At 32.5% G+C, this 17,038-nt stretch overlaps 1 protein-coding gene across 1 annotated transcript in view; it reads right to left on the bottom strand.

Annotated features, from left to right (window-relative positions):
• The window catches only part of STK31 (serine/threonine kinase 31), an 83,272-nt gene that overhangs the window by 20,527 nt on the left and 45,707 nt on the right, over positions 1-17,038 (bottom strand). The window contains exons 13-22 of the mRNA XM_070369437.1: positions 15,618-15,734; positions 14,491-14,610; positions 13,279-13,410; positions 11,980-12,081; positions 10,395-10,475; positions 8,612-8,737; positions 7,886-8,011; positions 6,285-6,371; positions 5,418-5,567; positions 1,550-1,672 (exon numbers count right to left, since the gene is read on the bottom strand). Of these exons, the coding sequence (XP_070225538.1) occupies positions 1,550-1,672; positions 5,418-5,567; positions 6,285-6,371; positions 7,886-8,011; positions 8,612-8,737; positions 10,395-10,475; positions 11,980-12,081; positions 13,279-13,410; positions 14,491-14,610; positions 15,618-15,734 (1,164 nt within the window). The remainder of the gene's footprint in view (positions 1-1,549; positions 1,673-5,417; positions 5,568-6,284; positions 6,372-7,885; positions 8,012-8,611; positions 8,738-10,394; positions 10,476-11,979; positions 12,082-13,278; positions 13,411-14,490; positions 14,611-15,617; positions 15,735-17,038) is intronic.

Raw genomic sequence — 17,038 nt, 5'->3', positions numbered from 1 at the left:
ATGGTTCTACGGAACCAGACAACTTTAAATACATATGACAACATAAGGCTAAAACTTACATAGGATTAACTGGGGCATGGGATTCCCACTGATTACTACTTGGGTAGATATAAACACTCTTTTAATAACAGCTTTATTGAGGTGTAAGTCATGTACAATAAACCACGTGCATTTAAAATATATATGATATATACTTCTATAAAATCATCACCATTATCGATGAACACGGTGATCATGCAAAAAACATTTCCTTGTGCCCTTTTGTAATCTATCCCTCCCTTCCCCTCTACCTTCAAACCCCAGACCACTGCAAATCTTCTTTCTATCACTGTTGGTAAGTTTGCACTTTTTAGAATTCTATACAAAGAGAACCGTAAGTATGCATTCTTTCTTTCCTTCAGCTTTTTTAACTTAGAAGAATTATTTTGAGATTCCTCCATATTACTGGGTATAAAGGCATACTTTGGAGACTGTGAGAATTCAGTTCTAGATCACTGCAATGAAGTGAAAATTGCAATAAAAAAGTGAGATAATTTTTCTGGCTTCCCATAACATATTAAGTATGCAATAGCATTATGTCTAAAAAACAATGTACATACTTTAAGAATACTTAATTGCTAAAAAATGCCAACCATAATCTAATAATGCAGAGTTGCTACAAATCTTCAATATATAAAAAACATAATATCTGCAAAGTGCAATTAAGTGAAGAGCAACAGTACAAGGCATGCTTGTAATACTTCATTCCTTTTTATTACTTTGTAGTATTCCAACAGGGCTTCCCTAGTGGCTCAGGGGTAAACAATCTGCTTGCCAATGCAGGAGACGTGGGTTCAATCCCCGGGTCAGGAAGATCCCAGGGAGAAGGAAATGGAAACCCACTCCAGTATTCTTGCCTAGGAAATCCCATGGACAGAGGAGCCTGGCAGGCTACAGTACATGGGGTCACAAAGAGTCGGACACAACTTGGCAACTAAATAAAAATGATAACAAGTATTCCAATGAATACACAGTAGACTATTTATCCATTTACCTGTTTATGGACATCTGGGTTTTCCCACTTTTGGTTATTACAAATGTCTCTACATGTTCAGAGACATTTTAATATATTGAAGAAAACAACTTCAGATCATCATCACTTTCTTAAACTGAAATATAACACATCAGTATATGTATATCTACACACACTATATATCCCTGTATTATGCATTATTATAAAGGCAAAAATGGCCTTTTTCCCTCACTGTTTTCCTGTGAAAAGTGAAAGTGTTAGTTGCTCAGTGGTAGCAATCTTGAGCTTCCCTCATGGATCAGACAGTAAAAAATCTGCTGGCAATGCGGGAGACCTGGGTTCTATTCCTGGGCTGGGAAGATCCCTTGGAGGAGGTCATGGCAATACACTCCAGTATTCTTGCCTGGAGAATCCCCATGGACAGAAGAGTCTGGTGGGCTACAGTCCATGGGATGGCAAAGAGTTGGACTTGAGTGAGCAACTAAGCACTTAACAACAACAAAATGACTGATTTGTTTCAATAAAAATGTAACATACCCACAATAAAAGGCAGCCATAAGCATATAAGTCAGAACTCGGAGAAGCAGGTTTTCCCATTTTCAGTTCAGGTGATAGCAAACTTAAGTCACCAACCATCATGTTCACTGAGGTTCGCTGACTCTACAGAAACAGTAGGTCAAATATTTTAGAGACAACACAGTTGAGGCAGCTTCCTGTGAAGTAATCTGCATGTAATCAACACAAAAAATATTCATTTGAAATATTCTATTCTCTCTCCACTTTGAAATATTTTTACCTAATTTCCACTATTATAAACTGCTCTTAAAATCAGTCTCATGAAATTTAACAGTGATACTACGGTTACACTGCACATTGTAGACTCCAGATTAAATGTTAAGAATCACTGATTCAATAAAATTTAGTACTTTCTTAAAAAATACACTTCACAAGGGCAAGAGGTAGTGCTATTTTCTAACTCTGAAAATTATAAGTAATTTTAAACAACACAAGTATAAAGTACCTTCCTTCCTTACTGACCATTTTCTAAGTATACCATTTCTAATGTGTCAAAAGGATGATCAATGACAAGAACATGAACCCTGGATTCAGATAAACCTTGACTGCAATACTCACTCTGTCATTTACTTGCTATATGACCTTTGGCTTTAATCTCTGAGTCTAAATTAATTAATCTGTACAAAGGAAATTAACTTGTAACTACCTCAGAGTTATTATAAAGGTAAAGATAATCAGCACACTAATTACTTAGCATATATCGCTAAGTGTTAATTATCTTCTCCTACCATCCTTATTGGAGGAGGAAATGGCAACCCACTCCAGTATTCTTGCCTAGAGAATCCCAGGGACAGAGGAGCCTAGTGGGCTGCCATCTATGGGGTCACAGAGTTGGACACGACTTAGCAGCAGCAGCAACCATCCTTATCCTTGCTTCTCGGAGTAGGATAGTTTGGGAGTAGTACTTAAAAAGATCAGTAGCTATAGTAACACCCGGGAACTTGTAAGAAACACAAAATTTGAAATGCTGAATAAAAATCTGCATTTTATGCACACTTGAAACATATACTGTCATATACTAATTTCACCTCAATTTCTAAAAACTGCATTTTTAACAAGATTCCCAGGAGAATCACATGTAGTGTAAAGTCTGAAAAGCAATGTTTTTGACTATGGACTACTTTTCAAATTACTCTTCTGGCTAGTATTTCAACTGAGATTAGGGTAAAAAATGAAGCAAGAAGTGAGTTCAACCCATATTTCAGAATAAATCATTTTAAGGGTTTCCCCAGTGGTTAATGGTAAAGAATCTGCCACAATGCAGGAGACACACAAGACATGGGTTCAATCCCTGGATTGAGAAGATCTCCTAGAGGAGGAAATGGCAACCCACCCCAGTATTCTTGCTAGAAAAATCTCATGGACAGAAGAGCCTGGCTTGGGGGGGCGGTCACAAAGAGTCGGAAACGACTGAAGCAACTGAGCATGCACCTAACAGCTGACAAATCAGTATAAATCAGGAAGAATACCTTGGACTCATATTTATAGCTGGGAGAATGGCATGCCTTGGTAAACTAACCAGGATTCCTAAGAATAGAGAACTTTTAAAAACATACAATTCAGTTATTTTTAAGATGTTATCCTAATCTTCAAATAAATATTAAAATAAACCTTTCAGCAAATTTTATTTGTATAAATCCTCTATAATCAAGCATTTCATTAGTTTTACATTTTTATTTTCCCATCTTTTTGAGGTACCACATGAAAACCACTGAACTGTATATAAACAGGTGGCATTATTCTATGACTTGCAGATGACCAATATATAAAGCATTCTAACTTTTACTAGTCAAAAGGGAACTCCACACACAATAAATATTGGCAAGGATGCTGAGAAACTGGAATCCTCATATTATCACTGATGAGTATGTAGAACAGTACAGACACTTCAGAAAATAGCTTTGTTTCTTAAAAAGTGAAACACAGACATCTACCATATAACCCAATAATTCCTTCCCTAGGAAAACATACCTCCACACAAAAACTTGTATACTGATGTTCACAGAAGCATTATTCAGAATAATCACAAAGTAGAAACCCCAGTACCCACAAACTGATGAATGTAAAAACACAGTACAGCACATCTATACAATGAAATACTAATTGGGCATTTTAAAACCATAATCAAAAAAGACACAAGTACCTTAATGTTCACTGCAGCACTATTTACAATAGCTAGGCCATGGAAGCAACCTAGATGTTCATCAACAGATCAATGGATAAAGAAGCTGTGGTACATATACACAATGGAATATTATTCAGCCATATAAAGGAATGCATTTCAGTCAGTCCTAATGATGTGGATGAACCTAGAGCCTATTATCCAGAGTAAAGTAAGTCAGAAAGAGAAAGACAAATATCATATATTAATGTATATATATATGGAATCTAGAAAGATGGTACTGATAAACCTATCTGCAAGGCAGAAGTAGAGACATAGACATAAAGAATGGATTTATGGACACAGGTGGGGAAGGAGAGGGGTAGGAAGAATTGAGAGTAGCAACGAAACATTTGGATTATCATGTGTAAAATTATTAAATTGGTGCAAAAGCAATTTCGGTTTTGCATTGTTGAACTTTACCATTTGATACTGGAATACATTCTGAAATAACTGTGGTTATGTTATAAAAAATTTTTTAGAAAAGGAATGAAGTTCAGGCACATGCTACAAGATGGATAAATCTTGAAAACATTATGCAGAATGAAATATGCTCATCATAAAAAGCCACATATTGTTTGACTCCATATGCAGAAAATGTCCACAATAAGTTAAGTCCATAAGGACAGAAAGTGGATTAGTGGTTTCCAAGAGACTTAATAGAGGAATAGAGGAGGAGTGACTGCAAAGCAGTACAGGGTTTTCTTCTGAGGGTGATAAAAGTGTTTCAGAATTAGACAGTGGTGACTGATGCACAATATTGTGACTATATTAAAATTAGTACTGAAATGTACACATCATATGTGAATTATATTTTAATAAAGAGAAATGCTCCCTTGTGATTGTATTTTGAAACTATTTATTCTACCAAAAAGAAAAAAAAATATCACAATATTCTCTTTATCTGATATATGTTACTGCTACAAACTGCCTCTTCTGAGGTAACATGACACCAAATTAACAGTCAATGTCATCAAACTAGAACTTAAACTAAATGGAAAAGTCCAAGATTCCCAAGTTTCTAAAAATGCCCACTAATCAAAAAATAGCAAAGCATGTATATCTAAATCTAATCTATTGATTGGGAGAGCAGCAGCAGATGGGGAGACAGGAGATGGCCATCTACTTTTCCTTGTGTATTCTAGCAGTTAAATGTTTCTTGATGATGACAAAATAATTGTTGTTTGCTGCTGTTATTTGTTCTCTAAGATATGTCCCACTATTTTGTGACTCCATGGACTGTAGCCCATCAGGCTCCTCTATCCATGGGATTTCCAAGACAAGAAAGCAGGAGTGGGTTGCCATGTCCTTCTCCCAAGGATTGAACCCATGTCTCCTGCACTGGCAGACAGATTCTTTACCACTGAGCCACCAGGGAAGCTCCAACTGACAAAATAATTAACGTGAATGTTGTCAACGCCATCGACTGTAATTTCAGGTTGCTCCTAAAACTTAGGTTGCTCCTAAAACTTATGGTTAAAAAAAATTTAATGCACAACTTTATAAACTCTTGTCCTAGCATCTAGCTGATAACAGAGTAATAGCTTACACCACATGACATACCTTAACCAAAGGCAAAGATCTTATAATAAATTACCATATCATGCAAAAGTGCCTAATAATACTAAATGAAGTCTAGAACTTATTTATAAAACCACTATATTTTACCACAGATTTGGTGAAGTCAAAATCTCCAACAATTCCATGTTGACGGTTTAAAGCAAAAACATTGTTCTGATGAAGTGATCCATGAACTATGTCAGCCTTGTGCAATGTATGAAGGCCCTGGGCTACACCTTTCATGACCTTTAAAGCTTCCTATAGATAATACAAAAAAGTCAGGAAGTAGACAAATCATTTTAATAACTGAACCTTTTCTCTAGTTAAAAGACTTTTCAGAAGTGACTAAGCTTCTTCTAAACGAACCTTTAAAAACAATACAGCATAGATAAAGAATTAAAGGCCAGAAGTCCTGATTATGTAACTGGTAATATCATGTAAACATATGTATCACATATGTGTGTGTATATATATGTTTAATATGACTTAGAGACTATAGTCTCTAAGAAGACTTGGATTACAAACAATGACCATAGACCATCTAGAAAAGAAAAGAGGCCGAAAGAATTACTGTGCAGAAAGAATCAGGTCATTGTTTACTGTTATTACTAATTCAAATTTACAACAGAAATTAAAGCTACTGCTTAAGACCAAGTGCTATACTATACAATTTACATACGACACTGCCTAATAGTTATAAGGATTATGCTTTGGTGCCAAAAAGTTCCAACCCCAAGTCCCAACTCAGCCTCTGGATGAAGGACCCTGTACTAGTCACTTTAATCTCTGTGAGCCTCACTTTTCTAATCTGTATATAATGCGATAACTCATATCCCAGGGGTGATGTGACAATTAAATAATCAAAACTGTACATTGAAAGTGTGCAGCAAACCCTCAACAAACTTAAGGTGATACTTTCTCACTAGACACATCCATGAAAATAATGTTTTTTTTTTTTTTTTTTTTTTTACTTACCTCTGAAGTTAAAGGCATGGTGGACTGAACAGCATTCAGATTTGCCCTAGGATAATATGGGACCATCAGATAAGCCATAGGATCAGACTAAGAAGCAAAACAGAAAATGAGAATCTAAGTGAAAAATTCTTTAAAATATCTTCAGTATACAATGACTGTACAAAATAATTTTTCCACAAAGAATTACTTCTCTGCTGAACAAAATCTTTTAAATTTAACTAGGTCTCAGTTGTTTATTTTTGCTTTTTTCTTTTGCTTGGAAGACTGATACAAGAAAACATGCTAACAATTTACGTCAAAGAGTGTTTCATATATGTTCTTTTCTAGGAGCTCTATGGTTTCCTGTCTTACATTTACGTATTAAACTATTTTGAGTTTATTTCTGTATATGGTGTGAGGGAATGCTATAATTTCATTGTTTCATATGTCGCTATCCAGCTTTCCCAGCACCACTTGTTGAAAAGACTGTCTAAATAAACGTAAAAGCTTTGCACAGCAGAAGAATCCATCAACAAAATTAAAACAACCTATGGAATGGGAGAAAATATTAAAAAATGATGTGACTAACAAAAGTAGTTCATATCCAAAATATACAAACAGTTCATACAACTTGATATTAAAAACAATACAAAAATAAGCAGAAGAATAGATATTTTTTCAAAGAAGACATATAGATGGCTAATAGGCACAGGAAAAGATGTTCAATATCACTAATTATTAGAGAAGTGCAAATAAAAACCACAATGAGCTAGCTATCACCTCACAGCTATCAGAAGGGCTATCATCAAAAAATCTACAAATAACAAATTTTGGAGAAGATATGGAGAAAAGGGAGCCCTTACATTGTTGGTGGTAATGTAAATTGGTACAGCCACTAAGGAAAACAGACGGGAATTCCTTAAAAAAATAAAAATAGAACCACCATACAATCCAGCAATTCTACTTCTGGGTATATATCCAGAAAACAGTAACAACAACAACAACAATCCTAAAGATATACACACTTCAGTGTACAAAACAGCACTATTTACAGTGGTCAAGACATGTATGTAACCCAAATGTCCATTTATAAATGAGTGAATTAAGAAAATGTGGTATATACAATGGGATATATATTGCCATTTGCAGCAATGTGGATGGACCTAGAGCATATTATGCTTAGTGAAATAACTCAGAGAAAGACAAATAACTATATGATATCACCTATATATGGAATCTAAAAAATAATACAAATGAATATATATACAAAACAGAACCAGACTCAGACATAAAAAACAAACTGTGGTTACCAAACAGGAGATGGAAAGTGCAAGGGACATATTAGGGGTATGGGGTTAATAGATACAAACTGTTATATATAAAATAGATAAGCAACAAAGATTTACTATGTAATACAGGGAATTATACCCATTATCTTACAATGGAATATAATCTGCAAAAATACTGTGCTATGAAATTAATATACCTGAAATTAACACAAAATTGTAAATCAACTATATATTTAATTTAAAAAATTAAAAGGAATTACTTCTATAAAGCTTGTAACTAAAACATATTTTAAATAAAATGTTTTCTGAAAGAGATTAGCATAAAAACTTTACCTTACACAAAAATAAGAATATCAGTGGTAGCAACCCAGATTCTCCTTTAGCTTCTCTCCAAGCTGTGTGATAGGCAGCTGCTCTCTGAATTACCCTGGCTTCTGTGTCGACATCCACAGAATAGCCCTTTTACCAAAAAAGAGGAAGTGGCAGTCCTAAGATTAAAATCTCACTCTAAGTATATATCATTTCAACTTTTTATATGTTAAAATATATCTAAATTTATTCTTTAATTGCATGAGTAGTTTTCGTATCTGCTTTTAATGATATAATTTAAAAAGAAAAGAACAATTCTACCAGTAGCTTAAAATATAGTCTACAATATATACCCACTAAGACCAAATTAATTATCCAACTATTATGATTAACAGTTTTGCAGGTCAATGAAGAGAAGAAATCAAAGAATAAAAGACTGTTGGCAAAACAGTTGAGATTTCAAATAGAAACCTAAGAAAAATAAGAACTTTGAATCTTAGCTAGATCATATTAAGTTCTCCTGAAAAAAGAAAAGCAAGTATATCCTATTAAAAACATATATTATTTAGGGAAATGAGGGAAACTTTAAATACAAGGTAGTTACAGCAGCCAAACTGGAAACATAATCATGATACCAGTTAATTCATATAATTTAGAAAATAAACAGTGGGTCTTTACTTTGCTGTAAAAGTACCACCACCACGTGGTACTTCTCTGAATCTTCCACAAGTCCAAAGAACTTAAACTTACCTTTAAAAGAATTATCTGCCCATTAACCTCAGAACATATCAAAGGACGCTTGCTGCTAAGCTCCTTCATAGGCTCAGCATCAAGAAGATCTCTTTCCAAGCTCATTGTAAGAAGACCACCAGAGTTCTAAGAACAAGTTTTTGTTACACTTCAAGAAACCAAACAAGCACTTTCAAATAACAAAATTAGTTACATACTATCAGATGGATTGGATATCATGAACTCTACTGGAGATACCAATAAAATAAAAATATTTAAAGTTTTATATTTTTCTATGTCCTGGCACTTGAATTCCCACCCGGAATGTAATCACCATACACTTAATCATGCTACCCCTCTATACGAGATTCTGAAAATGACTGGGATGAACCCTGCTTCCAAGGAACCCTGATGTTACTTGGGAAACTTAATGTGTTTCCTAAAAAATATTAAAATGATGAAAAATAAAAAGGCGGCTGTAGAATGGGAATGAGAAGTCTAAAAATTAAGACTACGACAGTTCTAGGAACTAACAGAGTTCTAACACCCCTGCCTCTGTTTGAAATGGAATCTTCAAAATTGAAAATTTCTTTCAAATAATTTAATTCTACTATGTATTCCTGATACTTTTGTGCACTAAAACATGACTATCGACATTTTAAATCAAGCTGAGTTTTACTGTGGTATAGTCTTACTAATCATAAGAGGGATTGTGAAATTATCTTCTGTTTTTTTAAGTGTTGTCACCATATTTAAGTAATCCACAATATATAATCAACCTACAGGGGATTTCCTAAAGCACATATCACAGGAAAACACCTTAAAATAATAAAGGGTATCCATAAGCCAATCATATGATTATGATTAACAGTTTTGCAGGTCAATGAAGAGAATCGTAAGCCATGATTAATCTTCCAAAATAAAACAGATTAGCGTATTTTTGAAATTAATTTTCAAGCCCCATATAGTATCACATTATTTACTCATGCATCCTACATAAAATAGTCTCTAAGCAAAATTAAATAATTGCAAGGAAAATCTCACATTATTTAAAAGTTTAGTCTGAAAAAGATTATTCAGTAATTGCTTTAACAGTTTACAGGACTTTAATCTTATATATTTATCAGTTCAGATATCTATGTGAACATTCCTTTAGGTACTATATTTAAACTATTATCATGAATTTAATGACAATGTTAAAGAATAAACATCTCCTCTAGACCCTCATGGGCAGCAGACAAAATAATAAAACACAGAGTTAACAGACTCGGCTCTGAGAGCCAGAGTTTACCAATCCTGCTCCACAATGTCCTAATACATTGATCTCCTAGTTTTGAATCCTGACTGCCTAGAAAATCATACTCACATTAACATATCTACCTTAACTTCTACCTCAACTTCTCTAGAATAATTTTTCCAGCCTGCTTTAAAAGATACATTCTGTTTATAAATTCTTCATGAGTATCAGAGTCCTACTTTTATTCTAACTCTTGGAACAGGAGATAAAATTGCTTCATCAATTCAAAAGATAAACACCTTTAATTCAAATAAGTGCCATGCAAAATGTTTTCTCTTTAATCATGAGAAAAAGAGAAAATACAGAAAACATGCAAATTGATATAAAAATTAAAATACAGTATGCAAGTATGAAAGACAGCCTTGAGAAAGTTCTAATACTAAAAACCATTCAGCAGAAACATTTTTATAGCAAGATTATTACAGATTCAACAATGATACATAATTGTAACATCATCACTTTTCAGCACTCTGCATAGTAGTAATTCTCAAAGGAAACAAAGCTTACCATGTACTTAAGTAATCCTATTTCAGGATGAAGTAGAGGAAGCTCAGGGAACCATTTTTGTACTAAGCTACTCAGCTTCGCCTAAATTTAAAAAAATATGTATTTTTTATTATAGATCAATGTATATTCAATCATACATCCTGATACCTCCCTTATTAAATAACAAGACTTCTAATCTAATAATATATATATAATCTAATAATATATATATATAAATATATATAAAATCACTGATTTTGCCTTCTACTACAATAATTGAAAACCAAGCAGCAACTTGGATCTAAATTAACCACCTTACTAATAGAAGAAAAAGTTTATTACAAATTTTAATGGCTTGGCTTACATATACAGGCACAAAATCTTGCCTAAGGTCAAAGTCCACACTCACTTTCAAGCTAAAATGAAAAAGTGTGATGAAAAATCAACTGGAATCATAAACTGTCACTAGTTCTCAAAATGTAAGAACACAGTAACATTTTAAAATACTGGCTATTTCATGTAGGAAAAAAAAATCATAAAAGCCTGGAAAGAAAAAAATAAACATGTAGCTCTACAAAAGCTACTTTAAAGTAAACGTGTCAACTGAACATCCTTAGAAAAGTCACTTATCACATGTTTTATTCTGTAAAATTTCCAGACATTTATCAAGTTCATGGGATAGTTATTTTATCCAATATTCACAAGGTGAATAATGAAGTACACACAGGTAAGTTTGCTAAATATCACATAATAAAGTGCCTATTATTTTCATAGTACTTTTATTCTTCAGAGCACTGTTTCTTACCTTTCTTCCCATAATATCCCTAAAATATAAAATTCAATATTCTTTCCATTTTAAAGACAAGATATGCTGACTGATTCTTCCAAAGTAACAAAAATCAGTGGTAAAACTTACCCTCAACCTAGTAGTTTTGTAATATTCAACTAAATTATGGTGCCTTGTTAATGTTTTCACTGCGGTTTTAAGCTAAAATAATAATCATAAAGATTATAATAAAGGAAAAATCTTTGGGCTTTATGTTAAACAGAAAACAAGTAGTGTGCAAAATTATGAGATAATCTTGATTCTTGTAAAAATAAGACTTAAAGGAAGATAAGTCAAAAGTTTAATGTAATTATACTACTGTTACCACCGACTGAGAAAGTTAAAGATGATATTTCTTTATACTTTTCTGCAATTTTCACATCTGGAACAATGGTTATGAAATATTTTGTCATCAGAAATTAATATCTAAGTTCACATAAATATTATTGTATCAACAGTTAGTCACTTAGTTGTGTCTGACTCTTTGCGACACCATGGACTACAGACTGCCAGGATCCTCTGTCCAAGGAATTCTCCAGGAAAGACTGCCAGAGTGGATAGTCAAGCCTTTCTCCAGTGGATCTTCCCAACACAGGGATAAAACCCGCGTCTCCTGCATTGCAGGCTAAAATTACCATCTGACACACCAGGGAAACCCCCATACCAACATAACTATGCCAATATAATCTCTAGCCTTGTGATTACAGTCCACTTCATAAAAACAGATATTTGAATCCAATTTTAAAACTAATTCAACATTTCAAAGAATCAAATACTTACATATTCCTCCTGCTCATGATAAATTCCCTCAAAGACACTATTCCGTAACTGAGTTATTTCTTGTTTTATTTTTTCAATCTCAGATCCATCATGGTCATCAGACTTTAACCAGAAAGAAAAAAGTAACGTTACAGGCTTATTAAAGTAGACTGAAAACAAGTTCTTCCTAGTAAGAATTAAGGCAACTTCTATGGCAAATCACTGTCTGATTTTTACATATCCTTCCATATCTAGCACTAAAGTCCCTCATAACATAATTGTTGAATTAATATTAGTTTAATATTAGTTTATTCTAACCCTGAATTTTCTAAAACCTACAAAAAGGGATTATAAAAATGTAGCCATAAAGTCTATTACATAGATTTTTCTTATCTCTTAATTTGCTGTAAGTTTTCTCTAAGATGACCAACTGCCACCATAAAATAAATATTAAGAATAGGAACCAGAATACAATTAAATTCCATGGAATATTTCTCCATGTAAAACTTGATTTTAAAAAATCAGTAAACATGTGGCATGCCTAGGAAAAACAATGTAGGACTCTGAAAACATTAATGATAACAAATAAGTCTCCTTAAAAAGTACATGTCTTTAAGGTTAGATGTATTTCTATAACAGTTAAAAAATTAAACTAAAAAAGACCTCATGTCCTATAGCCCAGAATAGGATAAAACTAGAAAAATTTTAAACTATTAAATTAGTTCTACTCCATGCTTAACTGCTCCAATGAGGAAGAAAGCTAATTCAAGCTGGATTAAGATATAATGTAAACCCCTTTGATAAGTAAATGGAATCCTCAAGGGAACAAAGAATGGCAGTTTATTCACAAAGTTTCAAGCCTAAAGGCTAAAAGTGTCCTAATTCTTTTTGTTCTATTACATTTGAAAACAACTTAAAATATCTGCAAGAAATACTATGTCCAGGCTTTAAAAAGAGAGTTAACAAAAGACATCCTGATCTTTATGACAAAATTCTACCTTTGGGGGAGCACCCTGTCACCTCTCAGCATGTAACAGGCTTATTTTTAATAGACATTGTAACAGTCCAAGTAAAAGTTTTTTAAATTATTCAAAAACATTTATGTTACCAACAACCAAGGCAACCATGTAAAATGTTTTTAGAAAACATTTCATGACATAGGAAAATGTTTTACATTATTAACCTAGTAACTTACAGAGGGAAAAAGAGATAAAATATATAAAACAAAAAGTGAATAATTTTAAAGAGTGTATTTAAGAAGCAGACCCCAAGTAAAATTAGGTACACACAGAATTCATTAAGAACCAACTGTTTTCTTACTTCTTCCAAATTATTCTTTTCAACCAATTTCCATCTCAGTCGAGCCTTTAAGCTTTTCAGTGTCTTTTTAATGGAGAGCAAGTGATCCACGCTGGGGCTCTTATTTAAACATTCAATAATCTGTTTCTTAAACTGAGAGAAAGAGTTGTTATATTTTCAACACACAAATAGCAATATTTATTGAACAGTCACCTTTGGACCACTCTCTCTATTAAGATTCAACTAGTATTTACTGAGCTCAGACTGAAGTTAAAAATTTTACAATTTTCAACAAAACAATTCTACCCACTGTCTTCTTGATTTTCTGCGTATCTACTTAGAATAATATCATTCTAGCAATCGAAGTAGCAAAGGTAAAAAATATTTCAAGCTGGACACATAGTGAGACGCACTTCGCTACAGAAAATGCAAAAGGGAATTTCCAGTGAGGATGTAAACTGAATTTATCTTTTCCAAAAGTAGTTTGACAATATATATCAAGTTTCAAGAATATTCATTCCTTTTGACTAAGTAATTAACAATTTTTAGGAATCTACTTGAGGAACTAAATAAGATTATGTACAAAAACTACATACAGTTTCATGGTAAAAAAAAAATGCAAGTAAACCTAATATCTAACACAGATGAAAGGTTAAATAACATCATATATCTATGCAAGAGATGATGTTTTATTCACTCACAATCACAGTATAAAAAAATTATTAATCATATGGGAAACTGTTCATGAAAAACCATTAAATGACAAAAACCTTTTCAAAACAGTTTACAAAATGATGCAATACACATAATATTCATATGTACATATAATTTACCATTCAAAAAGGAAATACTCTGAAAACTAGCACTTAATATCTCTTAAGCTAATGGGAATACAATCAATGTTTTTATTTCTCCTCCTTATCTTTCTGTATATAGCAAGTTTTCTACTGTAAACTTGTATAGGCATAAAGAAAAAGATAAAAGTTATGTTTTGGAGAGCATAATAAAAACCAAAGATTAAAAAAAAAATCTCAATGTATTTTATCAGTAAAATTGCCATTCCCACTATAGGGTGAGTTTAATTATATACCAGCTAACAATGGCTATAATTTTTTTCCAGAAATAGTAAATAATTTATCTACACACTGGGTGTTAACTACTTAAGAAAAGTTTAAGTATTAAAAATTTCAAAGCATCTGTATATAAGACCAATTATATAAAGCATACTCCAACCTCAACACTGTCCTTGTACTTGGATTGTACTGTGGCAATAAGGCTTTCCTCTGAACGGATCTTTTGTAGTACTTGACTACATGTTTTTAAAATGATCTCCTTGTCTGCATCACCTTGTTCCTAAATGAAATTACACACACAGAATTATATATAAAGGAGTACAAAATAATTAAAACTTTTGATAACAATGGAAAAAATTCAAAATGATACCTTTAACAAATTTATATATTTCAAAATACTTCTTAAACATAGATCTTTTTCGAGGGAGAAGAGAAACTGATGTCAAAGATGTTCATATGGGAAATTTTATTCCCATAACACTATTATTCCTAAAGCTGTCTAAACTAGAGCATTAAAGGAAATCAGGAATACTACTATGCTAAATATAAAAACTAAACAATATACAGAACTTCAACACTATTTTTATTAACAACCATGTCTAAAATCAAGCCTCACAGAACCATCTAAATAAGGACAACTTTACAGTTGACAGTGGGGAAATACAGTATTTTTTTGCATGTATTTTTTAAATGTCACTCTGTATAGAATTACAAAGGGAAAAGAGAAACAAGCAAAATAAAGAACATAACCAACCAAAATAAAGAACATAACCAAAATAAAAAAACATAACCAATTTAGTAAGCAACCTAAAAAGCTGGTCCCAGCGAGCAGTATTAACATTACAAAATACACTAATTTTTGGCTTTATACAGCAATAGAGAATATATACAGTACAGAAAGACAGCTACTAATTAATCTTGTGTATTCACTTCCAAAAGGTCTCTCAGATTTTATTTCAAGCTTTTATAAACTCTGAAGAATCTTATCTTATGGTTACTGGGTATGACAGACTTAAGAATTAAGTGCTATTGAAATCCGATAGAATCAGATTAATCTAAGAGTTGTTTTCCTAGAATTAAACATGAGATTTTTTTTTCCTTGATGTGAAATATCCTACTAAAATGAAAATATCACCCTGTGGAAGAATAAGACTTCTCATTGTGTTTGGATTAGAACTTGGCAGTATTAGTATATCAGACAGGCTTTTACAAGGAAAGCTAAGTCTAACTAGTAAAAAAAAAAAAAACAAAAAACAACACTTTGCTTTAAGGAATACCAGTACTCACAATCAGAGATATCTCCAGCTCCTTGCAAACACCTGACTCAGTGTTCTCCAGGATTTCATCAATATTATCAATTGTGTCATCAGAAATCAGTGATTTTTCCACAGACAGATCAAAGGCCTCATTTGTAAAAATAAAAACATGAAGTATCTCATTTAATTATTTCAATTAGTATTATATTCTTACACTTGGAGCACAGAATTAGCCTATGTATTGCATAATGTGGGGGAAATAAACGTAAGAAATATAAAGTACTACCTTCAGAAACCTTATGCATGGGGAAAAAAAAAAGGTACACACACCTCACACACTTAAAGAAAATACAGATTTTGTTAAAGTAAGTAGTGGTTAAGAGAGATGAGAGGACAATACAGAGGAAAAGTATGAGAAAAAAACAGGGACAAGACCAAGATGTTTTGAGGGAATAATAAAAGAGACTGTCCAACTGGTAAAGAACCTTGACTGCTCAGGTGGCAAGTTCAAATTGGACAGACAGTAGGTAAACAAAACCAGCCTTTATACAAAGGAATGGGTATGATTATACCTGATATTTAATGATGACTCACTAGAATTGAGGAATCTAAAGAATAAAAGTTAAAAATTAAACTCTGATAGTTTTCATCTCATTAGGAAAACTAAGGTAATTCCTATCAGGAAACAGACTTTATAATAAGGTATAAAATAGAATAAAATCATGGGTCAAAATTATAATGTAGAACATAAAGGTCATAAGCAGTCACTCTGATTTCAGAGGTTCAGATTTGTGATTACGGAGGTCTAGATTTGGGAAATAGCAATGGAAATGAAAGATAACAGACAACCTAAACAGAGGATGATTCTGAAACAAACGAAGACAAAGAAATAACTTAGTTACGTTAATGTATCCATAACAAAGCATCAAAAAAGAATTCTAGAAGTAGCTTATATTTGGAAACCAATCACACAGAGAGATAAATGATACCATAGGTGTCTTTGTCCTTGCTCAGGAGGTTGCAGACAGACAGAAGAACAAAGAATCAGTAACAAAATTGGGCAAAAATTCAGTTAGGGTTCTGAGTACATTATACAAACCACATGTCTCAAAGCCTTTTATAAAATTATGTAGTGTTTTTACAATAATAAATAAGAACTAAAAAAATTATGACATCTTTTCTAATATTTAATAACCGAGACTAATATTTCCCATTTTAGATATCTTTAAGATATTTAAGATAACTAAAACCTGAATGACTTAAACACTGCCAAACATTTTAATCATGACTAGTTAGCCAACTAATGCTAAAACACATGTATCTTTCTAAAAAAGAAACCAAAATGAGGAAAGCTGTATCTTCTAAAGCACATACCATTACCTCTACACTATAGCTGTAAAATAAACACTTCACTTGTAATAAACTCCAGATATTATCTTACACCTGTAGCTT

This window comes from Bos mutus, chromosome 4, assembly GCF_027580195.1.
Source record: "Bos mutus isolate GX-2022 chromosome 4, NWIPB_WYAK_1.1, whole genome shotgun sequence".
Lineage (NCBI taxonomy): Eukaryota > Metazoa > Chordata > Mammalia > Artiodactyla > Bovidae > Bos > Bos mutus.
Note: the sequence above shows the minus strand (reverse complement) of the source record. Positions and strands in the feature narration are given on the sequence as shown.